Genomic DNA, 27,598 nt, shown 5'->3' on the forward strand with positions numbered 1-27,598 from the left:
AGTATTTAGGAGTGAAGTGTTGTCATGGTTCTGCCATATTTCAAATGGTTTAGTTAAAAAAAAAAACAAGGGCTGGGGGGAAGATTAGTAACTTAAATTTTAGTAGGAGAGAAGAGTGTTCACTGAACCAGTCTTTCTGATATCTTCCTAAATTGATATGAATATAGATTTATTACATACTAAACAATACTGTAAATACATATTATCATATATAGGCATTACCTCATCTTACTGCATAGTTGCTTTATTGTGCCTTGTAGATACTGTGTTTTTTACAAAGGGTTTGTGGCAACTCTGCTTCAGGCAAGTCTATTGGCACCACTTTGCAACAGCATTTGCTCACTTCATGTTTTCTGTGGCACATTTGGGTGACTTTTGCAATATTTCAAACTTTTTCATTATCACATTTGTTTTGGTGATCTGGTGTTACTACCAGCACTAACTAAGGATCAGATGACGCTTAGCTTGTTTTAGCAATAAGGTATATTTTAATGAAGCTATGTGCATGGTTATTTTTTTAGACATAATGATATTGCACATTTAGTAGACTACTGTAGAGTGTAAACTGAACTTGAGATGCCCTGGGAAACTAAAAATCTTATGTGAGTCACTCTATTGTGATATTCGCTTTATTGGTCTAGAACTGAACCTGTAATATCTCTGAGGTGTGCCTGTAGACTTTCCGGTGAGTGAACAGAATTGAAGCCACTGGAACGCATTGAGCAGAGGCTTAGTGTGACTGGGTCCATGGCAGCATCTCTCCTGCTGAGTAAATTTCAAGTCACCAAAGCAAGAGATGCCTCTCTCATGATACACCTGGTTCATTCTGGGGGAATCTCACAGTTCTTTTAAATTTGTTTCCTTGCCCAGCTCTTGGCAGGAAACTATTACTTAGGCGCCAGGGTTTCAATCCCCTAGAACTCAAAAACCAGAGGCAATGTTTGTTGAGCTCAGTTATCTCTTTATTAGGAAAGCACCAACACCACATTCTTGGAAATTACTGGAATTTTATTTGCCTCAGGCTTATGACTTGCAACCAAAGACATTGTGCAAAGAAAGCAAAGATTAAGTACACTTTCGGGAGAAGGAGACGGTACACAATGGTAACACAGGAGATCAGGTTGACAAAAGAAGCCATCCATTACACTATATAGATTGCAATATTCAATAGCGGTTTCAACAAAACTTTTTTTTTTTGTAAATCAAGAGCAAAAAAATTAAGCCATGTTTACAGTAGACATAAATCTTGTACAATTCAAAAAGCATTTTTTTCAGATCATAGAGCATAAAATGGAAAAATGTCTATGTAGGTGAAGTCTAACTATTGTACATTTATCACCTATTAAAGTTGCTTATATGTACCACAGTGTAAAAAAAAACAATACCGAACAAATAAAAACCTTGAAAATTGCCTGATGAAAAATAAAATAACCAGTGGCTTTTAATGGCTTCTCCTGGTTATCAGTGCTACAAAAAGACAAAAATCTTCTCATCTGAACAGGTGATAAAACCAGGCACAATCAAACCATTACCAAATTAGACCCACCCATAGAAATATACTATCCACCCACATATTTTCCATCAAAAGCTTTTCTGTTTGTTTTAACCTTGGAATCTTTGAGGCCCATGTGGTCACAATATGTTACAAAGATTTGCGTGTGTTTTTTTACACCATGATATCATATGTTTGTCTGGCACTATCCTAAAGCTAGTTTATAGATGATAATGATACAGAAACAACCCAGCGCCCGTGTGACAAATGAACTTACTGGGTAGAAACGAGAGAGAGGGAGGAGGACTTCAGTTCTACCAAGACAAAAATGTCCATACTGATCACTCATCATCAGTCCCACTTGCTTCTGACTGCTCCTAGAAATGGAAATAAAAGAAAAAAAATGTAAGAGGAAAAAAAAAAAAAGACAAGAAACTACCAAGAGGCACTGTAGAAAAGAAAGGACATTTTGTTTTTCTTTTGTTTTGGTTTTAATTTTATTGGAGTATATGTGATTTACAATGTTGTATTACTTTCAGGTGTACAATGGAATGAATCAGTTATATATATCTATCTATCTGCATTCTTTTTTCCCATATCGGTTATTACAGAGTATCAAATAGATTTCTCTATGCTATACAGCATGTCTGTGCTCCAGTTATATATTCTGAACATAGTGTGGACATGCCAATTCCATCCCCCCAGTTTCCCCTTTGGTAATCCTAAATTTGACTTTAAAACTTTTTTTTTTTCTGTTTTATAAATAAGTTCTTCTGTATCATTTTTTATTGAGTCGACATATAAGTGACATCAGATGATATTTGTCTTTGTCTGACTTACAAAAAAAAAAAAACAACATCTGGAAACAGTTAACAAAGGGGTATCGACAACTTTGATGCTGAAAAGGGGCACGCTGCTGCTTGGAAATCCCATAGCCGTGCCTGCCGTCAGTCTTCTCTCTTGAACTTGGGTGTACAAGTTCATGGCTAATGATTTCTATGCCGAGCACTATGTTTTTAGAAAATTCATCAAGATAAAAGGGCCATGCACTTGATGCCTACTCATGGTACTTAAAGAAAGCATAGGATTTTAAATGGATTTGAGGAGGCTTGTGCCCAGGTCAAGGCTGGGTGGGGTGGGATAAGAACACTGAACCTTTCCTAATAGGCACAAAGGGCACTATCTTGAAGGAAAATCAAACAAGCACACATGGAAAATTAACTTTCTGGGGGGGGAGTGGGGGGGTGATAGAAAACTGGAGGTCCTCCAGAAAGTGAAGGAAGCAGACGGCCCTTCACAAGGCACTGTATTAGAAGTCTGTGCCACCAAGGACAGTGCACCAGACTAGGTTGTGCTTTTTGGGTCTGAATTCAGTCTCTGCCATTTACTTACATGGCCTGCAGCAAAACACACATGACCTAAGCACTGATTTGTATAATATGTTGAGAGTGACCTCTTAGGATGTTAATAGAAGCATTCCATATGGTACCATAGGGAAAGGTACTTATTTCAGGGCCTGGTTCCATCCACGTTCTCTGAACTTTTCAACTATTAAAAATAACACCTCTAGGTACTTAAAGATTCGTCTGATGGTTTTTTTTTTTCTTCCATGTAGCAACTCAAACCCCAAACTTTGATATCGTAACACTTTTTCTCATTCTTCCGTCAAATTCTTATTTCCTCTATTATTGCTATATACGAGGCACTATGCTGGGTGTTATGGATATAAAATATTAAGCGGCCATGGAGGAAAAACTCTATTTGTAAGAAGGCACTGAGAAGATAAGAAAGGGGAAAAGGGAACTTGATTTAGTAGTTTTTCATTTTTGAAGACTATTAAAAAGGCAATAAACAAAGCCTCGAATTCCTTGTTGTAAATCATGCAGTGCAGTTCCCATCCCTCAATAATGAAATCTCACCAAATCTTTACATTTTCATTTCTGGGTAATAAAGCGCAGCGGTGGGAAGGGGCATGGGATTGCGAGAGGGAAGCAGAAGTGGGGGCGGGGGGCCTCCCAGCTTCGGGCAAGGCAGCCCCACTTACATTTTCATCTTGCTCTTCATCACTGTCGAAATCGCTCACTACGGGTTTGGCTTTTCCTCGATTCGGCCTCTTCTTGCCTTTTCCTTTGTCCCGGCCTTTCTCATCTTTTTTATTGAGCTTGATTTTCACCTTAACAGATTTTGCTAAGACAAAACCAGAACAGATGGCAATGAAGCATCACAGGGAAATCTTTTTACAGGTAGTGAAATGACCACCTGCAGGTGACAAACCTAACATCCCCAAGTACCCAGAACCTTCTTGATTAATGCCTCATCTTCATTGTTCTATCTAGTTATAGGTAGCACCTCTTTCACTTACAAGCATGTCTCGGTTTGCATCATAAATTACAGAGTCCCCCTAAACAGGCAACAAGGAGGAACGAGGTCCCACAGAGGGAAGCCAGGCTGGGTCCTTTCTAGTCTCTTAATGGCTGAACAGGGAACTTCCTAACCAGGGGAGGGAGCAGCACTGCCTTTCCTACTGTGCGGAGGAGTATTGGCACATACTAAATAGAACTTGGACATGAAAAAGTGTATGAGGGAGTTCCCACTGTGGCTCGGCAGGTTATGAACCTGACTAGTATCCATGAGGATGCGGGTTTGATCCCTGGCCTTGCTCAGTCGGGTTAAGGATCCAGAGTTGTGAACTGTGGTGTAGGTTACAGATGCGACCTGTGGCTTGGATCCCCCAGCCTGGGAATTTCCATATGCCATATACCACAGGTGAGGCCCTAAAAAAAAAAAAAAAAAAGCGTTCATGAATGTAAAGGGTTAAAAAAAAAAAAAAGCCAGTAATTTTACTGTGTAGATAACTAGTTGACTTAAAAGAAAATTCAAATAGTTCAATATTTTCAATAGCACAGAGAGGTACAAAATGGAAAGTAAACAAAAAAACAAAACACTCAAATGAACCTGAAAGCTTTCTTTGCCATCTCTAGTCTCTTTTCCTACTGTTCTCTCTGGTGATTATTTCCAGAAAAAAATGTATGTGCCCATATTTGTAAATATATCTATCCATGTGTGTGTATGATCCTCTATAGATTGCATAAAATTCCATATATATAATTCTGTATAGAGGGAATATAAAGAATTTCAAGGTCATGCACAGTCAACCTTTGAACAACATGTGTTTAAACTACATGGGTCCATTTAAATAGGGATATTTTCCAAAAATACCACAGTACCACATGATCCACAGTGGGTTGAATCCACAGACTTGTTGAATCTGCAGGGGCTCCTGAAACCAATCCCCTGCATATATACTAAGTCATGACTGTACTTGCTTTATGTAGTTATCCCAAAGGATCTTTAGACATGCCCATATTCCATACTTTGCTTTTATACTCACATATGTGGGACATTTCTATGCCTCAGCTAATGCATACCTGCCTATTTCTTTTTAATGCCTGAAAGTTTTCCATCTTATGGGTGCACTTTAGTTAATTTAATTAGTCCCCTAGTGATGGGTACTGACGTTCCCAGCTTTTGGTGCCACTACAAACAAAGCTGCTATAAAGCTATTCAATGATAGACCTTGGCAGACTTTGGGAGAGGTATGCTGGACATATCCATATGGCAAATTTCTAACAGTGTTCTGCCAAATTAGCCATTAAAAAGATGGCACATATTTCCACGCTCACAGGGCTAGTCTGAGGATAGAAATAAAAACACTTGGAAGAGTTCAAAGGGCTACAGACCACAGTTATAGAAGTACGTCCCAAGGAAACAGAAAACCTATTCCCTGGTGCTGTTTTGGGTGTCAAAAGAATAGCATTTTTAAGACTGGATGATGAAGTCACTTTCATTCTCTCAATGAGAAAATGAAAGTCTCTTATTCAAAGCAGTTTTGGTAAACTATTGTGTTCGATGGGTCTCAGACACCTAGAAATAGATATTGTCATGGAAGGAGATTAAGAGATGAGAAGTTTTTGGCTCTTTTGTGAAAGGGAGGGACCCACAAACATTTAGAGAAATGAAGTCTTCCATGGGAGGGTGGGTGCACAAAAAAAAATGAGAGCAGAGCTGTTCTGAACTGAAGTGTAGGGCAGTATATGGCCTTCCACCATCCCGAATCGGGCAGAGGCTGACAAGTCATAGCACACAAAAGAGTATTCCTTGTTGAGGCTTCTAGCTATCATACCCAAATCTCTGATACTTAGTGAGCTATAAGGCCGGGGTGTGGGGTTTTCTTGCCTTGGGTGGAGTAATTTAGGACAAGAAGCAAAGGCTGAGGATCAAAAAGTCTACCTATTAATGGAAATACATGAAGATATGAAGAGTTCTAAAATTTTAAAAATAATTTGAAAAGCAACAGTGAAATATGTTTATCTATACAGGTATAACTCTTCCTGACACAGGAGTACAGGAAGTCCATGCAAGGTGTGAGAGGGCAGAAGACTGACGCTAAAGATAAAAAACATCCTCAAGAACATAATCTAAAAGCTCAATGGGGAGTTCCCATCATAGCTCAGCAGTTAATGAATCCAACTAGGATCCATGAGGATGCAGGTTCAATCCCTGGCCTTGCTCAGTGGGGTAAGGATCCGGCGTTGCTCTAAGCTGTGGTGTAGGTTGCAGACATAGCTCAGATCTGGCATTGCTGTGGCCATGGTGTAGGCCGGCAGCTATAGCTCCGATTTGACCCCTAGCCTGGGACCCTCCATATGCCACAGGTGTGGCCCTAAAAAGCTAAAAAACAAAACAAAACAAAACAAAACAAAAACTCAATGGGTTTTGGGACACTGGAAAGCTGCCAGACTTTGTGAGTCAGTGGATATGGCCCTCCAAAAAACCCACCTGAAAGGCTGCCAGGGTGATTAGGCTAATAAACTGAACCATCAGATGGGCCCTTTAAGTAGCATCCTAAGGCTTTAGGATACCACTTGATGGACCCATGAAAAGTTCCAATAACCAAGGGTAGAAGGCAGAAGAATGGCTGCCCAGAGATGTCCATGCCTAACCCCCAGAACCTGTGACTATGTTACTTGTCATGGCCAAAGGGATTCAGCTGGCCTTGAAATGGGGGAGATGATCCTAGATGAAGCAGATAGGCCCAGTCTAATTACAGCAGTCCTTCAAAGTGGAAGAAGAGGAGGTTCTGGTTCAAGAAGATGACTTAGGAAGGTCCTGAACTCACCTCTTCCCACAGACACACAGAATCTAAACTATATATGGAACAACTTCCTCTCAAAAAGAGCTAAAAACTAGCTAAGTGACATCTACACATGGGGCAAAGGAGAAAAACCCCATGTTGAATGAAGCAGGTAAGAAAGGTGGAGAGGCCAAGACACAATTTCATGATAAACCACATCCCTGGTGCAATGACCTGCAATTGGGAAGGAACTCAAAACCCAAAGCTTCTCCCTGAGAAGTGAAAGTTTGAAGCCCCTTTGGGACATTCCAAGTTTTAAAACCTGCACCTGAGAAACTGATTGTGAAAACCAGTAGGGCTCATGTCCCCAAGACCCACAGGACTACAATGAATTCAGAAATGGCTCTTAAAAGCCTCATGCTCAGACTCACTTGTTCCAGGGCCCAAACTCAGCTGATTGAGAGGCACCCAGTCTTTACATAAAAGAGGCTTATTTGCTTATCTTCAAGCATCTTCCAAGGGGCAGGTATCTAAGAGCTGAGGGTTATCCCTTCCAGAGACCTGGGAGGGTAGGTGATATTTTTGTATTCTCCCTGCACCACACTCCAGAGCACCAGTGTCCCGTGGAAGGGAGCTTTGACACACATGTGCTGCACAAGGGACCCTTCCATAGTGCCTATTTGTGGTCAACCAGGACTTATACCTGTGGTCTCAGGGACTGTATAACTGCATACTTTAAAAAAGATGCTGCCTCAGGATCTGACTTCCAATCAGCTTGAATCTAGGTGTGGACTGAGATCCTCCCTTTTGGGACATGGCAAGTCCTTGGCACACCTTCAACTACTGAGAGCCACTAAAAAATAAAATGAGCAACGCAGCTCAGATCCCATGTTGCTGTGGCTCTGGCATAGGCCTGCGGCTACAGCTCCAGTTAGACCCCTAGCCTGGAACCTCCATATGCTGCGGGAAGTGGCTCTAGAAAAGGCAAAAAGACCACAAATAAAATAAAATAAAAAAATAAAATAAGCAGCTTGGGAAATCACAAAGGTTTGAGAGACAACAAAGGGCAAGAGTACAGGGCTGAATGATAAGGTTCATCTTCTACATGATGCCACTCCTTCAAAACTGAGAGAGAAGGCTGTTTTAGAAAATGGGAGAGTCAGAGAAAATAGAGGAATATGTTCCAAATGAAAGAAGATAAAACCTCAGAAAAAAAAATCCTTGATAGCACCAAGATCAATTACTTAACCTGAGAGAGTTAAAAATAATGGTCATAAAGATACTCATGGAACTGAGAGAAGAAGAAAAATGAAAATGGAATTTCAACAAAGAGAAAATACCACTGACCCTTGGACAATATTTGGGGGGAGTGGTTAAGGGCATCAACTCCTATGCAGTCGAAAACATGTGTATAACTTTACAGTTGGTCCTCCATATCTCCAATTCTTCATCCACAGATTCTACCAACTGAAGACGGTAGTAACGCAGTATGTATTTATTGAAAAAAAATCTATGTACAAGTGGACACAAGCAGTTCAAACCTGTGTTGTTTAATGGTCAACTGTAGAAGCAAGTACCAAACAAAAGTCACAAAGCTGAAGAAAAACTGAACTGAAAAAATACATTAGAGGGTTCCAAAAACAAACAAGATGAAGCAGAAGAAAGATCACTGAACCCAAAGACAGTAGAGTGGAACCCATCTAACCAGAGCAGCAGAAAGAAAAAAAAATTAAGGAAAGGAAGTAAAGATAACTTAAGAGACTTACGAGACAACATCAAGTGGACCAATAATCACATTATAGGGCTCCCAGAAAAAAAAGAGAGAAGGGAAAGAAAACTTATTTGAACAAATAATGGCTAAAAACTTCCCTAATCTGCAGAAGGAAATACATCCAGATCCAGGAAGCTCAGAGAGTCGTAAAAAAGAGGGACCCAAAGAGACCCACGCTAAGACATACTATGATTAAACATCAAAACTTAAAGACAAGAAGAGATCTTACAGGCAGCAAAAGAAAAACAACTTGTTAGGTACAAAAGGCCCCCCCTCAAAGGCTATCAGATTTTTCAGGAGGAACTTTGCAGTCCAGAAGTGAGTGGCATAAAACAGTGAAAATACTGAAGAAAAAAAAACTTCCAAACAACAATAGTCCTCTTCCTGGCAAAGTTATCATTTAGAATTGAGGGGAGAAAAAGTTTTTCAAATAAGCAAAAACTAGAGGAGTTCATCACCAGTAACCTAGGTTTACAGGAAATATTAAAGGGATTTATTTCAGCTAAAAATAAAAGATATTAATTATCAATAAGAAAACATAAAAGTTTAAATCTCACTGGTAAAGGAAAATACATGGTAGAGGTAATGGATTTATCATTTCTAAAGCCAGACCAGAAGTAATAAAATAAAAGACAAAAGTAGTAAAAATGACCATAGTAATTAGGGCATACACAAGTATATTCACAAGGTAACAAGATGCAAAATGTGTCATCAAAAACATAAAATGGGGGGGAGGAGTAAAAATGAAGAGGTTTAGAATGCATTCAAACTTAAGTTGTATCAACTTGAAAGAGAATATGAAAAATATATGTTGCAATATATAAGCCTCATGGTAACCACAAAGCAAAAACCTATAATAGATACACAAAGCATAAAAAGAAAGCAATTTAAGCATACTACTAAAAAAAGTCATCAAAAAGGGGAAGAAAGCAAAAGAAGAAACAGAAGAACTATGAAAGAGTCAGAAAATAAACAAATTACAGTAAATATATACCAGTTATTACTTTAAATTTATATGGACTGAAGTCTTTAATCACAAAGTGGCTGAATGGATAAACAAGTCCTGTCTTCAAGAGACTCACTTCAACTTTATTTTAGTTTAGACACAGTCTGACTGAGTTAGCAGATGGAAAAATGTAGTCCAGGCAAATGGAAACTGAAAGAAAGCTGGGGGGATAGCTCTACTTGGATCAGACAAAAGAGGCTTAAATAAAGACTGTAATAAGATATAAGATATAAAGAGGCATTATATAATGGCAAAGAGGTCAATCCAAAAAGAGAATATAACATTTACTAACAGATATAAAGGGACAAATATACATCAATACAATAAAAATAGGGATTTAAATCCTTCTTTCATTAATGGGGAGATCACCTAAACAAAAAGTCAGTAAGGAAACAATGGCCTTAAATGACACACAAGATCAGAGGAACTTAAGCACTAACATACATAATTCATCCAAGAGCAGCAGAATACACATTCTTCTTAAGTGCACATGAAACATTCTCCAGGACAGAGTGTATGTGATGCCACATAACTGGTCTTAATAAATTTAAGCAGACTGAAATATCAATTATCTTTTCCACCCACAACAGTATGAATCCAGTCAATTACAGGAAGAAAAATGGAAAGTGCATAATTATGTGGAGACTAAACAACACGGTACTGAACGACCAAAGGATCAACAAAAAACCAAAGAGGTAAATAAAACAATACCTTCAGACAAATGAAAGCAGAAATAAAACATACCAAAACTTACGGAGTGCAGAAAAGCAACCCTAGGAGAGCAATTCAGTGATAAATGACTCTATCAAGAAACAAGAGAAATCTCAAACAACTTAACTTTATACCTTAAGGAACTAGAAAGAGAAGAGCAAATGAAGCTCAAAGTTAGTAGATGGAAGGAAGGAGCAAAGATCAGAGTCAAAAACTATCAAATAGAGAGTAAAAAGACAATAAAAGATCAATGAAACTAAGGGCTGGTTCTTTGAAAAGATAACAAAAATTGACAAACCTTTAGCTAGACTCACCAAGAAGAAAAGAGAGAGTAATAATAGAGGAAATGTTACAATGCTATCAGAAAAGTGCAAACAATAACAGGAGACTATGGACAAGTCATATGGACATATGAACAAGTATGTCCCAACAAATTGGACAACCTAGGAAAAACGCACATATATGTAGAAGCATACAAGCTACCAAAACTACTGAATCACAAAGAAACAGAAAAAGATCAATTACTAGTGAGGAAATTGAAGCTGTAGTTAAAAAAATAAATAAATAAACTCCCAAACAGAAGCCAGGGGACTGTTCCAAATTCTTTTTATAAGACCAGCATTATGCCTGATATTAAAACCAGACAAGGATGCCATAAGAAAGGAAAGTTGCTGGCTGATATCCACAATGCACAGAGATGCAAAAATCCTCAGCAAAATATTACCAAACTGAACTCAACAATGCATTTACAAAATCATATACCATGATCAAATGGGATTTATTCCAGAGATGCAAGGATGGTTCAACATCAATCAACATGATACACTGCATTAACAAAATGAAGGATAAAGCTTATATGATCATCTCAATAGATGCTAATAAAGCACTTGAAAATATTCAACATTTGTTTCTGATAAAATCTCTCAACAAAATGGGTAGAGACAGAATGTACCTCAACATAATAAACTCCACATATAACATGCCCACATTTAACATCATACTCAATGATGAAAAGCTAGAAGGTTTTCCTCCAAGATCAGGAGCAAAATAAATATGCCCTTTCTTATTCAACCTTGGAAGTCCTAGCCAGAGCAATTATGCCAGAAAAAGAAGTAAAAAACACCTAAATTGGAAAGGAAGAAGTAAAACTGTTGGTACTTGCAGATGGCATATTATATATAGAAACCTGAAGACTCTCCCTAAACCATTAGAACTAATGAACAAATTCATTAATGTTGCATCATGCAAAATTGATGTACAGAAATCAGTTATATTTCTATACTATAAAAATAAACTATCAAAATGAGAAATTAAGAAAACAATTCCACTTACAACTACATCAAAAAGAATAAAAACAACTCAGAGTAAATTTAACCAAGAAGGTGAAATATCTGTACACTGAGAACTGTAAGTCAACGATGAAGAAAACTGAAGAAGACACAAATAAAAGGAATGGTATTCAGTACTTATGAACTGGAAGAATTAACATTCTTAAAATATTCACATTGAAATATTCTACAGATTCAATGCTGTCCCTAGCAAAATTCCAAAGGCATTTTTCACAGAATTAGAACAAATGATCTTAAACTTTGTATGAAGCCACAAAAGACACTGAGTAGCCAGAAATTTTTGTGAAAGAACAATAAACCTTAAGACATCAAGCTCCCTAAATTCAAACTATCTAACAAAACTATACTAATAACAATAGTACGGTACTTGCACAAAAAATAAATAGATGAGTGAACATAATTGAGAATCCAGAAATGAGCTTATTCATATATAGTCAATTAATTTGCAATAAGGCAGGCAAGAATATACAATGAGGAAAAAAACAGCTCTTCAATAAATGGTATTAGAAAAATGTACAGCCACATCCAAAAGAATGAAACTGAACCACTATCTTATACCACACACAAAATGGAACAAGAACTGAAACCATAAAACTCCTAGAAGAAAATATAAGCAGTAAGCTCCTTGGCATCTGCTTGGAGATGATCTTTTGATTTGACACCAATTGCAAAGGCAATGAAAGCAAAACAAAACAAGTGGGACTTCATCAAATTAAAAACTTTTGCACAGCAAAGGAAACCACCGAGAAAATAAAAAGGCAGTTTACTAAATGAGAGAAAATTTTGGCAAGTCATACAGCCATAGTATAGGGTTAATATCCAAAATATATAAAGAACTTATACAAATCAATAGTGAACAAACTATCCAGTTAAAAAATAGGCAGAGGACCTGAGCAGACATTTTTACAAAGAAGAAATACAGATGGCCAATAGACACTTGAAAAGGTGCTCAACATCACTAATCATTAGGAAAATGAAAATCAGAACTATAGTAGGTATCACCTCACACATATTAGAATGGGTATTCTCAAAAAAAAAAAAAAAAAAAAGAAAGAAAGAAATAACAAGTGTTGTTTGAGGATGTTGAGAAAAAGAAACCCTTAGGCATTGTTGAAGGGAAAGTAAATTGGTGCAGCCATAACAATATGGAGATTCTTCAAAAAATTAAAAATAGAACTACCATATGATTGAGCAATCCCACTTTGGGGTATTTATCTGAAGGAAACAAAATCACTATCTTGTAAAGATGTATGCCCCACTGTGTTCACTGCAGCATTATTTACAGTAGCCAAGATATGGAAATAACTTGTGTCCAACAATGAATGACTAAAGAAAATGTCAGATGTATTCACATATATATGAATATTATTCAGCCATTTAAAATAAAGGACATTGTGACAACATGGATCAACCATGAGTGCATTATGCTAAGTGAAATAAGTCAGATACTATATGATCTCACTTACATGTGAAATTAAAAAAAAAAATTAAAAAACTGAACTCAGGAGTTCCCGTTGTGGCACAGCAGAAATGAATCCAACTAGGAACCATGAGGTTGCAGGTTCGATCCCTGGCCTCACTCAGTGGGTTAAGGATCCGGTGTTACTGTGAGCTGTGGTGTAGGTCGCAGACACAGCTCAGATCTGGCATCACTGTGGCTGTGGCGTAGGCTGGCAGATACAGCTCTGATTGGACCCCTAGCTTGGGAACCTCCATATGCTGTGGGTGCAGCCCTAAAAAGACAATCAATCAATCAATCAATCCATCAATACCTGAACTCATAGAGAACGGATTTGGTTGTTGCCAGAGGCAAAGGATGGGGTGGGAACTGGCTGAAGGGGGTCAAAAGTACAAATTTCTAATTATAAATAAGTCAAGTGATTTAAGGTACAGCATGGTGAGAATATTTAATAATACTGTACTGCTTATTTGAAAGTTGCTAAGAGAGTAAATCTTCAAAGTTCTCATCACGCAAAAGTTTTCTTTGTTGATGGATGTTAATTAGATTTACTTTGATCATTTCACAGTATATACAAATATTGCATCATTAGGCTGTATATCTGAGCCTAATATTACATATTAATTATACCTCAACAACAAAAAAAGAAAGTAAAGAAGAGGAGGCATAAGAGAGGGTCAACAAGATGTAACATGAGAGGGAGATAAAGGAAATGCATTCTTCCCTAAGTCCCCAGAAGAGGGTAGGCCACTGACACCTTGATTTTGGTCCAGAGAAACCCACAGCAAACCTGCGACTTACAGCAGTGTGAGAGTAATAAATGTGAGTTGTATTGAGGCACTAAGTTTGTGGTAATTTGTGACAGAGGCCATAGAAAGTGAATAGACCAAATCTCGAGAGAGATTAGAGAAAAGAAACTCAACCCAGTGGGATAAGAAGGTAGCTATTTGAAAACAGTTTACAAATATGGCTCTAAAATAAGGAAATACTTAGCTAAAATATGATTATGTAGACTTAATCATCAAATGCTAGGATATTAAACCTAGGGAGTAACCATATGAACTTCAAAAGATTAAATTAATAATTAAAAAGTAGAATCACTAAAAAGAATAATACTGAGATCAGATTCTGATATAGGAAAACAGACACTTAGGTGCACTGCTGAAAAGGATATAAACTTCATTCTGTGTGGCAATATGTATGCATCTGATGTTTTAATAATGTGTGCAATGATTTATGGGTAAGAATTTTCAGGACAGTATTATGAAAACAACATATGAAAACACTCATTGCTATGGGGAAATGGTCATAATAGAAAATAAGGCTACAAAACAGTGTGCTATACTTTAATAAACTATGTATAGAAAAAAATTGGAAGACGACTTTTCAAAATGTCAAATGTACATTAGGTTATGGAATTACACAAAATTTTCCTTAACAGTATTTTCCAAGTTGTCTGTACTAAGTATGTTATTAGGAAAAAAAATCTAATAAAAAATATAAAGCCTATCCTTACTGTTTTACATAGGATTTATCACTTTGAGAGGAGGTATGGGGTGAAAACATAGGTAAGAAAAAATTTCAGATTTCTGAAGGCAGGTTTATCTTTTAAAATATTAGGGTTATCAATCAGGGCTGGGATTAGGATTAGAAAGGGGATATACAAGGGAAATACATACAAATTGATAATTACCTTAAATGTAAATGGATTTAATACTTCAACCAAGATACAGACTGGCTAAAATGGATGCAAATACAAGACCTGTATATATGCATTCTACAAGAGACCCACTTCAGATCTAGGGACACATAGAGACTGAAAGTGAAGTGATGGAAAAAGGTACTCCATGCAGATGGAAATCAAATGAAAGCTGGAGTAGCAATACTCCTATCAGACAAAGTAGACTTTAAAATAAAGACAGTTGGGAGTTCCCGTTGTGGCGCAGCGGTTAACGAATCCAACTAGGAACCATGAGGTTGCGGGTTCGATCCCTGCCCTTGCTCAGTGGGTTAACGATCCGGTGCTGCCGTGAGCTGTGGTGTAGGTTGCAGATGCGGCTCAGATCCAGCGTTGCTGTGGCTCTGGCGTAGGCTGGCAGCTACAGCTCCGATTCGACCCCTAGCCTGGGAACCTCCATATGCTGCGGGAGCGGCCCAAGAAATAAAAAAAAAAATGAATAAATAAAAAATAAAACAAAGACAGTTAAAAGAGACAAAGAAGGACACTGCACAATGATCAAGAGATCAATCCAAGAAGAATATATGACAATGGTAAATATATATGCATCCAATATAGGAGCACCTCCATATGTAAGGCAAATGGAAATAAATGCAATAAAAGGAGAAATTTACAGTAACACAATAATAGTGGGGGACCTTAACATTTCTCATACATCAATGGGAGGACTAGCCAGACAGAAAATCAATAAGGAAACACAGTCCTTAAAGGATACTTTATACCAGATAGACTTAATAGATATTTACAGAACATCCCATCCAAAAGCAGCAGAGTACACATTCTCCTCAAGTGCACATGAAACATTCTCCAGGATAGATCACATGCTGGGCCACAAATCAAGGCTTGGTCAAGTTAAGAAAATAGAAAGCAACTACAAGGCAAAAAACTGCAAAAAACACAAATATGTGGAAGCTAAACAATATGCTACTAAACAACCAATAGATCACTGAAGAAATCAAAGGGGGAAAAAATATACCTAGAGACAAATGAAAACAAAAACACAATAATCCAAAACCTAGGGACATTGAGAAAGTAGTTCTAAGAGGGAGGTTTATAGCAAAACAAGAAAAACCCTAAATAAACAGCCTAATCTTACACCTAAAGCAAACAGAAAAAGAACAAACAAAACACAAGATTAGTGGAAGGAAAGAAATCGTAAATATCAGAGCAGAAATAAATGAAATAGAGACAAAACAACAGAAAAAGATCAGTGAAACTGAAAGCTGGTTCTTTGAAAAGATAAACTTGATAAACCTTTGGCCAGACTCATCACAAAAAAAAAAGGGAGAGGGTTCAAATTAATTAGAACTGAAACAGAAGTTACAATTGACACCTGTAAAAACAAAGGATCATAACAGATATAAGCAACTGTATGCAATAAATAAAATGGACAACTTAGAAGAAACAGAAAAATCCTTTCAAAGGTACAAGACTGATGCAGGAAGAAACAGAAAAAATTAACAGAACAATCGCAAGTACTGAAATTGAAACTGTGATTTGAAAATTTCTAACAAACAAAAGTCTAAGATGAATTCCAAAAAATGTTTAGAGTTAACATCTATCTTTCTGAAAACTTTTCCCAAAAATTGCAGAGGAAGGAACCCTCCCAAACTCATTCTATGAGATCACCATCACCCTAAAACCAAAACCAGCACAGATGCCACATAAAAATTATAGGCCAATATCACTGATAAACCTAGACACAAAAATCCTCAACCTAACACTAACAAACCTAATCTAATAATCCATTACAAGGATCATACACCATTATGAGAGCAATGGACTAGGTGTTCAGGATTGGCGTATGCACACTACTGTATAGTAATAGAGGGTCATTGGGGACCTGCTGTATAGCACAGGGAACTCAATATTCTGTGATAACCTATATGGGAAAAGAATCTGAAAAAGAATGAATGTGTTTATGTATAATTGAATCACCATGTTGTACAGCAAAAAGTAATAGAGCATTGTAAATCAACTATACTTCAATAAAATTTAAGAAATTAAAAAGATTAAACTAGGAATTTAAAAAAATATATAGGATCCATATCTGATCCATGCCTATAAAATGGACCAGAGTTTGACAATTATTTCCTAAGTGGTGGTTCTCAAAGTGGGGTTCTGGGTCCAGCCACATTAGCATCCCCTGCGAACCTGTCAGAAATGCTGACTCTCAGGCCCCCCACAGGTGGTATAAACACTAAGGTTGGTAGAAGATATATATTACACTGATTTCCAAAGGCAACGTTCAGTGTTTGCTGTCAGCTGGGTCATGTGCTAAGCTCTTGGCATAGTTTTTAGCACCTTAAGTTTTATAGAGGAGGAAACTGAGCTTGAAAAGGGTTAAGTACTCTTCAGATCCTTGCTCAGCAAGGACAAGGAAGCCCAAGCCCTGGAATCCATATCTGCTGGACTTGAATGTTTGCCCTGTTAGCATTTGTGGAAACATCAATGCAGGCGGCCAAGGGCAAAGACAAAGGCAAACCACATGCCTGGACTTACCCTCTGACTCTGACTCCTCTTCATCTTCCTCTTCTTCCTCTTCATTGCTTTCGTCCTCGCTCTCTTCCTCTTTGGCAATTTTCTGCCGAGCACTCTTAAACACTGACTGTAGTACGATGGAGTCTTCATAGATCTAAAGGGTCAAAGTGGCACCTGTTAAAAACTGAAAGCTGAGGGCCCGAGACTCACAATGGAAGTCTATCCTTATGCAACATCCCAGCTTTATCTTAGGTGAATATTAGTAGAAATGTCAATGTGAGTGTCTACACCTGCAGGAAAACACTGAACTCAAATCTATACCCATATTTTCATAGGAACAAGTCAGCATGCAGGTGAAATGATTTCAATGTGTGTGCACATGTTTGAGAGGGAAAGGCGCTCTTTCATAAGGTACCCTCTCATTTTTGATAGCAAGAGTAGTATTTATAAAACTGTTTCTTGGAGTTCCCATTGTGGCTCAATGGTTAACGAATCCGACTAGGAACCATGAGGTTTCAGGCTCAATCCCTGGCCTTGCTCAGTGGATTAAGGATCTGGTGCTGCAGTGAGCTGTGGTGTAGGTCGCAGACATGGCTTGGATCTGGTGTTGCTGTGGCTCTGGCGTAGACTGGCAGCTACAGCTCTGATTAGCCCCCTAGCCTGGGAACTTCCATATGCCATGGGAGTGGCCCTAGAAAAGGCAAAAAGACAAAAAAAAAAAAAAAAAAAAAAAAAAAAAAAAAAACCAAACAACCAAATACTGTGGTAAAGCAACATTTCAATTAAAAAAATTTTTTGGCCATGCCTCCACATGTGGAAGTTCCCAGGCCAGGAACTGAACCCACGCTACAGCAGGAACCCTAGTTTTCATCTTAAATTTTTTCGAAAGAGTGTCTTGAAAAGAGAAGGCTTGCTTTCCAGACCTATTGTTTGGGTTAAAATAACACTCCTATCTATTCAGTCCTGTTAACCGGAAATGTAATAGTCTGTTCAAGGCATATTCTGAGGAGTCCCATGTTCTTGAACGAGGTGCCTGGAATTGACATGAAGATAAAAAAGCCAGATCAGGAAAGATGCTTAAGGAATTTGCTGGTGGCTTGACACTGTATTGGTTGGCAGACACTGACTCTCTTCTTGTTCTTTCTAGTTCACCGGGATGAGAGCATTAGACCAGAAATTCAGATAGAAATTGAGGTGTAATTAAAGTGAAAAGTGTTCTCCGCCTAGTTATTTTCAGAGTGTCACTTATATATTCTTACACTTGCAGACTACAGGGAAGGAAGAGTAAAGAGAATTGCAATTGACCTGATAAAGAACATTTCTTTGTAATCAATAGGGCAATGATTATCTTTTTTCTATACTTTTTTTTTAAATCACAACAGTTTCAGCTCCTGATTCAAAGTAAAATCAGAAAAATCAAGGTAAACATACTCAAATACACCACCTCTATAAAAGTCAAAACTGTACCTCCAGCCTTTAAACATTACATTAAGTTATTTACTTAAATTCCTCCTCTGATTAGAGGCCAATCCTTTAAGGGAAGCGTGAGTAGGAGCTAGCATAGCTGTGGTACAAAGGAGCCAGCATGAATTTGAAATTGCCCCAAAGCCTCAATTTGCTTACACAGGCACCAGGGAACATACAGGCTTTGATAATTCCTCATCTTCTTCCAGGATAGTAGCAATAGGAGCAAATGAACTATTTTACTTAAATGAATATAAGCATGTTAAACATTTTTCACCTGGGATCCCTCCAAGTTGAACGTCTGAGCATTGTGACAGAGAAGCATGACGTCTTTCTCCAGGTCACCCAGGCTTCGGTACTTATGGTTACGAATTCTTTCCTGATGAGAATTTTGGATAAAACAGAGGTAATGGGGGGAGGGGGAGAGATGCCACAATCATTACTTGGTTAACAAAGCCTGATTCTCCCTTTGTCTTCCCAGCAGACAGTCCCATTAAGGCAGTGGACTGCACAGAGACCACATTCCCCCTCATATTTCTTCTTAGGAACATTGGATGGGAACCAGGAGCAACAGTGGGGTAGAGGGAGGAGCCTGAAACTTCTTAAACAAAATGCACTTATAGCCAATATTAGCTCTCATTAGAATGATTAAATAAATAGCATCCATTTAAAGGCACAAGGACATCTTAACCTTTTTAGTGCCAAGCCCTGGATGGGCATCAGTGGCGGTCAGACAGGTGTGTCCCCGTCTGACATCATCATTTCAATGAATTTATACTTCTACTTTAAAAAAGTTTGTAAATGAAAGATCTACCTTTATTTTTTTGAAATCCACTGGTTTCCTAATTAATTCATAGTATTCTGGTAATTCTTTTCTTGAAGGTAACTGAATGAAGACTTCACTGAGCTGTCGCCCTGAACTGTAGGATGGGAGAAATACACAAAAACATAACAGATTATGCACTCTTAAGAAAAACTTGTCTTTTATTTCAGAAAAAAAAAAAAAAAAAAGCAAATGACATCCCATGCATATAAGCATGGGGCTCTTAAAATCAAGGAGAATCCTGTAACTGTGCTGGAGATTAATGCCCCTGGTGCTAACTTCAGAATCCCATTAAGATACCATTAGGTCCCCATTTCTGTCATACATATGGGAATGCATGGATTTCTCTTTCAGAGTGAATCTCTCCCCTTCATTTTGATACAAATATTTAAAATAGCCTATTCCACCAAAATTTCCATTTCTAAATGAGTAGTAACTGAGTTGATTTAAAAAAAAAATAAATGAATCCACTGACTTTATTTTCATACTCCCTTGTTTTCCAAATTCACTTTATATTCAGAAAAATACTGTGTTAGAATACACCCTGGAAACTCAAAATGCAATGCTTTTGTATGTACCTGGGACTATATCTTTCTGGTCGCATTCCTTTTAGAGCATTTTTACATACTGTTAACCACACATACCTTTATCTTATTTGCCGGAGGAACCCCTCTCTCTCACCTGTGTTCCATGTGGAATAATTTGTGCAGAAAAGAAGAAAGATGTCTAGCAAGTGTGGCTGCCTCCTGTTCCTGGGATTAGTGCTATACCCACCCCCAAATTCACGGTAGCTTTATTTGAGAGCACGCTGAATGGCAACACACGCTTAGCATTCTGTAATTTTCAGAAACAGACTACAAAGCAATATAAGCATTTAACATCACTTAATGTTAGAAGCAGACATGGTCAGAGGAACAAGATATTCATAATTTAGTCTAGGATCCTAATATCTGACTCAGCCTATCCAGATCAATAACAGCTCAGGAGATATGGTATAGTCATTTTTTTTTACAAAAATCTTGCTTCCCTTATGATGCCATCTCTACTTCCTTTGTGAAGCCAGAAAAAAAAAAAAAAAAAAAAAACACAAATCACTGCCATGTAAATTTTGGAAGGTGATTCTAGGAGTGTGTGAGAATGTTAGAAGCAGCGGCAGAGAATGAGTGACAATATGCTGTTTTAATCCACGGTCCCAGGCGTATAATTAAAAAATAATCATAATGACAGTTATCATAAAAAAGGCATGCGCAGTAACTCAAATGGTTGCCTAGCAACCAGTGGGGAAAATGCTGAAGTGCAAAGGGGCCTGCATAAATTAACTGAAAATCCTGTCAAGGGGATGGGCGAGTTTTTCTGTGCTACTTGGTCAGTGTTTTGTTTTATTTTTCAATGAATATATGGGCCTGATGAATATTAAAACCAAGGTCCAACACAAAAGGTTTAAGAAGACTGCAGTTTAACAGGAAACTGGATTTTAAGATTATTGTGGCAAGAACTAAGGTGTTCTCTCACCCTCAGCCCCCCTACCAGGTTGAGAAATTCATTTGTACTGCCATAAATGACAACACATAGTATATGACAAAAACTAGTTTCCTTTGCTGTCACCTTCAACAGAGGTGATATACATACATCTCTGGTCTGTTCTTTTTTTGTCTCCCATTCTGAGACTTAAATACATAAACATTTTACCAGTTTGAAAATGAATATCTGAAAGGCAATGAGAGCAATTTATAGATAGCCATTTTTCTATTTCGATCAGTAACATATTTATAATTAGCATTCTTTATACCCTAGCAACAGAGTCAGACCTCTTTGTAATCTTGGATTTAACGCCTGACCCTCCTTGGCATCTTCAGTGTCGTTTTCTACATTGCCAACAGATGGTGTCATTTTTCTATTGAGGGATTACAAGTACATCTTTGCTTTGTACACCTGTGATGGACATACTCTTAATTTCATCTATGCTACCAGTGAAATAAGAAATAAGCAGTTTGCACCAAGAGTATAATAAAGCTCTTTTCTTTTCTTTCTTTCTTTTTTTGCTTTTTAGGGCCATACCTGCGGCATTTAGACGTTCCCAGGCTAGGGGTCAAATTGGAGCTACAGCTGCTGGCCACAGCCACAGCCACAGCCACACGGGATTCAAGCCATGTCTGTGACCTATACCACAGCCCACAGCAACACCAGATCCTTTACCCACTGAGAGGCCAGGGATCGAACCCAAGTCCTCATGGATACTAGTTGGGCTCATTACCACTGAGCCACAGTGGGAACTTCCTAAAGCTCTTTTCAAAATGAGCAAAATGGCTAAAACAATCTTGGTCTGAGGTCCTGTCCTGTCAGGTCATAGAAATTCTAGACCCTATAAGGAGACAAGTCCAGAGTTATCTGTGCTTACAAAGGAGAGAGCTGAATGTTCTGAGACTCAGCGCCAATACTGTAAAATGACGTAAATTTATTCTTTCAAAAATAAGGGCTCACATGGCTTAATAGTCCTATCCCACTTCCTTTATTCCCCCTCCTAAAAACCGAAGGCATGAGTTGAAGGAGGACAGGGAATCCATCTAAGGAAGTCTTCTTGTGGCTCCGTTGGAACCATCTTCATTCAGACCCCTTAGTCTGGCTTCTGAATGTCTCCTCAGCTCCTTCTCTGCAAACACAGTTTGTACTGATGACCTGACCCTTCTGGTCAGAACAGCCTCTCTCCCATGGACCAAAAGTCCCATGCCATGGCCATTTTACAGCTAATTCCAAGTCTCCAGCCTTGCCCAACTCTCACTCCATTGGCTGGAATGTTCTCTATCCTCTCTTCCCTTCAAATATTCCACTACCCACCCAGGAGCAAGAACCCTTCCTCCATGAAAATGGAAGAAATCTTGCTCAATATTTAACCAACTCTTGGTGCCTCTCTGCTCTGAACTTAGTTCCACCTAGGTTGTTTTTCCTCTCCTCCACAGAGGGTAGGAACACTTCACATATACTTAAACTCCTTCCCCCAGCTCTTTCAGAGGCAAAGCTTGGTTGGGAAAGGTCAGGTGGTTTTGGAAGACATCACCCATAGAATGCACTGGGGCAGTAGGACTGCTTGCAAATGATCGCTATAGTGACTTATTTGCCCCTAAATTAAATGTATTTTGTTTTGTTTTGTTTTAAAGTAAGTTAAAAAAAAAAAAAGTAACTGAAGCAGCCTGTAGAGTTTTGAATTCTTGGCATTTCTTTCTCAAACTTAAGCTGAGCAAAGGCTTTTTCAATATATCTTTTCAAACACTATTTTTCACTGACAGAAACAAATTTTTTTTTTTTAAGTACAGAACAATGGACTAATTGTACAATGGTTTGCAAAAGGGGTTCCGTTTCTGTTGAAATGCTTATCCTACCTCCAAGGTATTTTCCATTATGTCATTTTACACACTTAAGGCCTAAGCATAAATCGTTATCTCAAAGTGTTGCTGCTTGCCATGACAAAAATGCTACCTGTCCCACTCCTCCAAAATGGTCTGATTTCAGACTTATTGCATCCAGTGTTCCAGCAAAGAATAAGAAATGTGGCCCTGATAAGACATAGCATGTGTGTGGGAAGAGAATAACCTAAAATACGAGTGTAAAGAAACCCACTGCACTTAAGAGTTTATAGGTGCTGCTGGGCAAACATATTTCCTCTCCTCCACAGGGGTGAAAGGGCAAAGGGACACAGGGTGATGTTTTCACAGAAAAGTCCTACCACACACACACACACAGGAGATTTGTTTTGCTAGGCTTCATTTGGGAACCAGTTTTTCTCCCATTGCCTTCCCAAACCAAATGCCAAGAACTTCACATCTCTACTACAATGACTTTAAAATGACGACTACAGACAGTATAAATATCACGTAAATATCCATTTTAACTTTCATTATAGTTTAGGTCAAACTGAAAGAGTGCAGAAGACAAAAACTAGCTAAGAAACCTGCTCCTTTAAAATGCTGGCTAGTATTCCAACAAGCCCAAGCCAAGAATATATGATACTGTTTGAGAGTCTTTTTTTTTTTTTTTTTTTTTCCTTTGGAGGCTGGGGGTGTGTGGGGCTGCTTTAGGATTTTTCTTTTTACCTGCCAAAGCTGATCTGTTGCCAAGAATTTCTAATGGACCCCTCCGAAAAAGCAACCTTAACTAAAGCTGAAATAGGTTTTGTTTATATTAGTTAATGAATATAAAAACGTGGTTATCTTGCCTCCTTAAGGAAATGATGTCATGATCTAGAATCCCCACTGGTAGTGGGAAGAGTTATTACAGAAAAGTTACTGCAGTCCTAAAGGAATCAAGCCTAAGAAATCACTTGGGAAGAAAAACCATTAAAACTGGGTCAGCATTGGAGGGCAGTAGGGGAAAGCATGTTTCCTTTTTTTCAGGGTCATATTAGAGTTTAATAAATAGCACTGAAAAATGCACTTAGACCTGAATAGCACCCTACTTAGCTGGAGAATCCCCAGAAACCTGAGCCAGTCACAAAATGGGTGTCAGAGTCACCAGTACTCTGCATTCACTACTGAGACCACTCATCTGAGTCTTACTGAGAATTGACTGAGAAGAATCAGTCTTCCTAATAAGCTTGGAAAACTGACTGTCCAGCTTCTTGAAGCATACACAAGAGGTGGCTGCAAAAGAGAAAGGGATGAGGGTAGACTTGCTTTTGGTAGTAGACTGGATAGCTGTTAAGAATCACCCTACGGGTTGTGCTAAGGACTAGATATCTAATGTGCCTGAGTCATCAACCAAAATGAAGTTACATCAGGTTAATGCGAGGTAAATGTCCCAATGTTAGGTGACTTAAAGGGCTTGCTCAGCTCAATAAGAGAAGCACCAAGCCTTTAACAAGAGTTCAGTGCAATCACACTCTGATGTGTGGTTTTGCTGCTGGTAATCTACTCTAGGCTGAAATATGGATAAAGATGTGTATGTGTGTGTGTGTGTGTGTGTATATATATATATTTCATGTGTACATGTAAAGATGTTCATCACAGCATTATTTAAAGCAGTCAGAATGTTGAACAATCAGGGGAAAAACAAGTAATGGAATGCTAGAGTCTAAAATTATGTATTTTTAAATTATGTACCTTAAAAAACAGAAAAATGCATTGACATTCCATGGGAGAAAAAAAAAACAAAAAACAGGACATCAAATTATAAATGCAATACAACTTCAGATAGGTTTTTAAAAAGGCATGAGCTAAGGACCAGAAGAAGAAATACCAGAGCATAAATAAACATTAATAATAATGTACTCTTGTTCAACAAAATGAAGATTTACAACCTAATGTAATTTGGAACCATCTTATCATCCATAAATAAAGTAGGCCTCAAACAGTTTTATGAGTTACCTTCTTTGAAAACATGCTGTAAGTCAAAAATCTATTTGATTTTTCCCAGAGAAATGTCGTCTGAGGGGCATATGAGCAACCTTCATTTATATCACCATAAACAGCACAGTACATCAGGTGGCACCTTTTTTAACTCTCCCATATGAAGCCAGATAGAATAATTCCATAAAAAATTTATTTATTGTATTACAACCAATGGAATCTACTGTATAAAATTCCTACTTATTCCTTTAGAATTCTCTCATTGAACTTATTACTACAAATCAGAATGATCATCAGGAGATAAGACTCAGGGTATTATTTGTTTACTTGTTTATTTAGATATGGATTGTAGGAGATGTTTGAGAAGATTTATCATCTGTCACCTGACTTTTTAGAAATACCGACTCAAAATGTCTAATTTCTTCCCTTTTTCTCACAACATTTCATCACAGCAGGTGTAGGTAGAGAATTCTAACTGTCCACCTGTCTCAATGGAATTCTGCTTCCTTGGTCAGCCATGTCTCCAGCCTTTGTCAGCTGACCTTACAGATCTGGAAGTGACTCGGAGGATATCTTCCTTTCAAAGGTAAGACTCACTCCCCTTCCACTAAATATTCTGTCCTTTGATCCTTCCTGGGGTCTCTACTTTGTAATGGTAAAAAAAAAAAAAAAAAACCAAACCAAAACAAAAAACTTTAAAGCTTTTGGCTGAAATGTGATCAAACTCAAGAGCGCAAAGCTTTCGCAGGCCAATAAAATCAGATGCCTCCCTACCTGTGCTGTAGATCCCAAATGTCACTTAGTTAAAGGTGTGTGTGTGTGTGTGTGTACTAGCAGGTACCCAGACCACCACTTTTTTCTATAATGGCTGTCTTAGCAAATTCTTAAGGAGGAGGAATATTTTTCCCATGAATATACAAGAGTATCTAAGCCCGAATAACTGCCTTTTTTCAGAGCAATCCATTTTTAATCAAAAGACATAGACAGCGGTTTTGACAACAGTCTATCAGCCCTGTAAGAAAATCTGTTTTATTGTTTCCAGTTGGGATTGCCTCCCCTCCTTCAGAGAGAGGTCATTGATGCTGGTTGTCCTGAAGGTTTGAGAGGCAGAGACCCTGGGTTCCCGGGCCAGGCTGATGCTGGAAGCCTCAGGGAGGCCTTCTGTGCCTCAGAAAGCAGACCAGCCAAGTGTATTTGCAGGCTGCCCACCTGCTGTATGTGGGTATAATTGGTTGAGCATCATAAGTAAGTGTCAGGTCACCAGGAATCAAAGCAGCCCTTTTCAACAGACATCTGAAAGTATCAATACTTGTCATGAGGGCAAAATCAAGTCGTGGAATCCACATTTTCCTGAGCTGATTCTCCCTGGACTAAATGCAACCCCAGAGCTCTAAGTCAGCATTTCCCACTGGAACAGCATTTCCCACGGAACACGAGCCGAACGGATTATTAATAGTGTTCCCTAAAGGGGGGGGGGCTTTACTGGTCAAATGAGTCTGGGAAATGCTGGGTTAAATCAAGTTCAACAGGCCGCTTTCCAGCACAACTCCCCAGAACTTCTCACGGCACCGGGAAATCTCCAAGAAGCTCTAGGACCAGACAGTGTGAGGACTACACTCTGAGGAAGTGGCACGCTGGACATCATTCAAGACTCTGACTGCACCAGGCTGCCACTACCCGGGAGAGACTGCAGACCCTGTGGCTGAGCCCAGAGTCTCCAAACAAAATAAATGAAGACAAGCCCTTCACCTTGTGAAGGGCTAAGATTCTCTAAGTATATCTACTTGGTCACACTTCCCTTTCATGATGATTTCTCTGTAATCTTATTAAAGGCAAAGGGGCTTGAGCCTGAGATCTGGCCACAGACTCCCTCCCCCATTTCAATAAAGAAATACGGAATGTCTGATGCCAATGTTGCTAAAAATAAATTTTGTCTAAAAGAGCTTCTTGGCTGGTCCTGAAGGGACTGTCGATACTAACAACATAATCACAACATTAACGGCTGTTAATAGCCATGGAGAGAATTTAGATTTCCTGGGATGGAGTATGTGGGGCTAGGTACCATGTGCTACCTCTTTCCACCTGTATTTCTTTCTCTAAGTGCAAACAGCACCACATTCACTTACCATCAGGACAGAGATCCAGGAGTTATCTTTATAAAGTTTTCCTCCTCCTCCTCTGGCATCTGGTCTGCCCTTGATACCTGTCAGTCATACCTCAGCATACTTGTGCCCCATGCTATGGCCCTCTTCCATTGTGCCTGATACTGAGACATGCATGGTCTCTAGAGGGGGTTCTGCTTTTCCACACCTCTTCCTACACATATGGATCTGAATGCCCAGGCCCCTCCCTCCCCCCAGGTCTACTCGGGGGGTTCTTACTCCACCCATAAGCCACCAACTGACTTTGCTCTCCCCACTCCTACCCTCCCATGCTCGGCATACACTTTTTTCATACAGTATATCTGCAATATTCCTGTATATAGCTCTCTCCATCTATGCTTTAAGGCACTCTACGTCATTCATTCCCCCCACCCGCAACTCTCAATACTTGCACAGAAACTGACATGAAGAAAATGCTCATTGCTTTTGAAAACCTGGAGGAGTTTTTTAATTTTTTAAAGTTAATCACAATGCAAGCTCTGAACAGTATGTCTTAAACTGGGGCTTCTGGGGAAAGGAAACATACGTGGCAGGAAGGGACCAGAGAGACTCTGAAGAGTCCTGAGCAAGCAAATGTCAAGCCCTGTCTATGCCTCTGAAAATTACCGTTTAAATGAGTCTTCGGTAAAAAGGTTTATCTGGGTCCTAACAATATACGGTCATCTCATC

At 38.6% G+C, this 27,598-nt stretch overlaps 1 protein-coding gene and 1 long non-coding RNA gene across 14 annotated transcripts in view; one reads left to right on the forward strand and one right to left on the reverse strand.

The window, feature by feature from the left end:
• The window catches only part of LOC110255636, a 126,700-nt gene extending 100,791 nt beyond the window's left edge, over positions 1-25,909 (forward strand). The window contains exons 2-3 of one of the 2 annotated variants that reach the window (XR_002336206.1): positions 25,220-25,353; positions 25,810-25,909. This is a non-coding gene — a long non-coding RNA (uncharacterized LOC110255636). The remainder of the gene's footprint in view (positions 1-25,219; positions 25,354-25,809) is intronic. The other variant, XR_002336211.1, reaches the window with a different exon arrangement.
• Positions 941-27,598, reverse strand: part of SMARCA2 (SWI/SNF related, matrix associated, actin dependent regulator of chromatin, subfamily a, member 2) — a 190,666-nt gene continuing 164,008 nt past the window's right edge. For 10 of the 12 annotated variants that reach the window (XM_021064313.1, XM_021064332.1, XM_021064364.1 and 7 more), the window contains 5 exons: positions 19,420-19,525; positions 18,883-18,984; positions 17,163-17,295; positions 3,537-3,679; positions 988-1,869 (listed from right to left, as the gene is read on the reverse strand). In XM_021064313.1, the coding sequence (XP_020919972.1) occupies positions 1,834-1,869; positions 3,537-3,679; positions 17,163-17,295; positions 18,883-18,984; positions 19,420-19,525 (520 nt within the window). In that variant the 3' untranslated portion in view covers positions 988-1,833. Of the gene's footprint in view, positions 1,870-3,536; positions 3,680-17,162; positions 17,296-18,882; positions 18,985-19,419; positions 19,526-27,598 lie in introns of all 12 variants that reach the window. The other 2 variants (XM_021064291.1, XM_021064340.1) reach the window with 2 other exon arrangements.

This window comes from Sus scrofa, chromosome 1 (genome assembly GCF_000003025.6).
Source record: "Sus scrofa isolate TJ Tabasco breed Duroc chromosome 1, Sscrofa11.1, whole genome shotgun sequence".
In the NCBI taxonomy this organism is placed as follows: Eukaryota; Metazoa; Chordata; class Mammalia; order Artiodactyla; family Suidae; genus Sus; species Sus scrofa.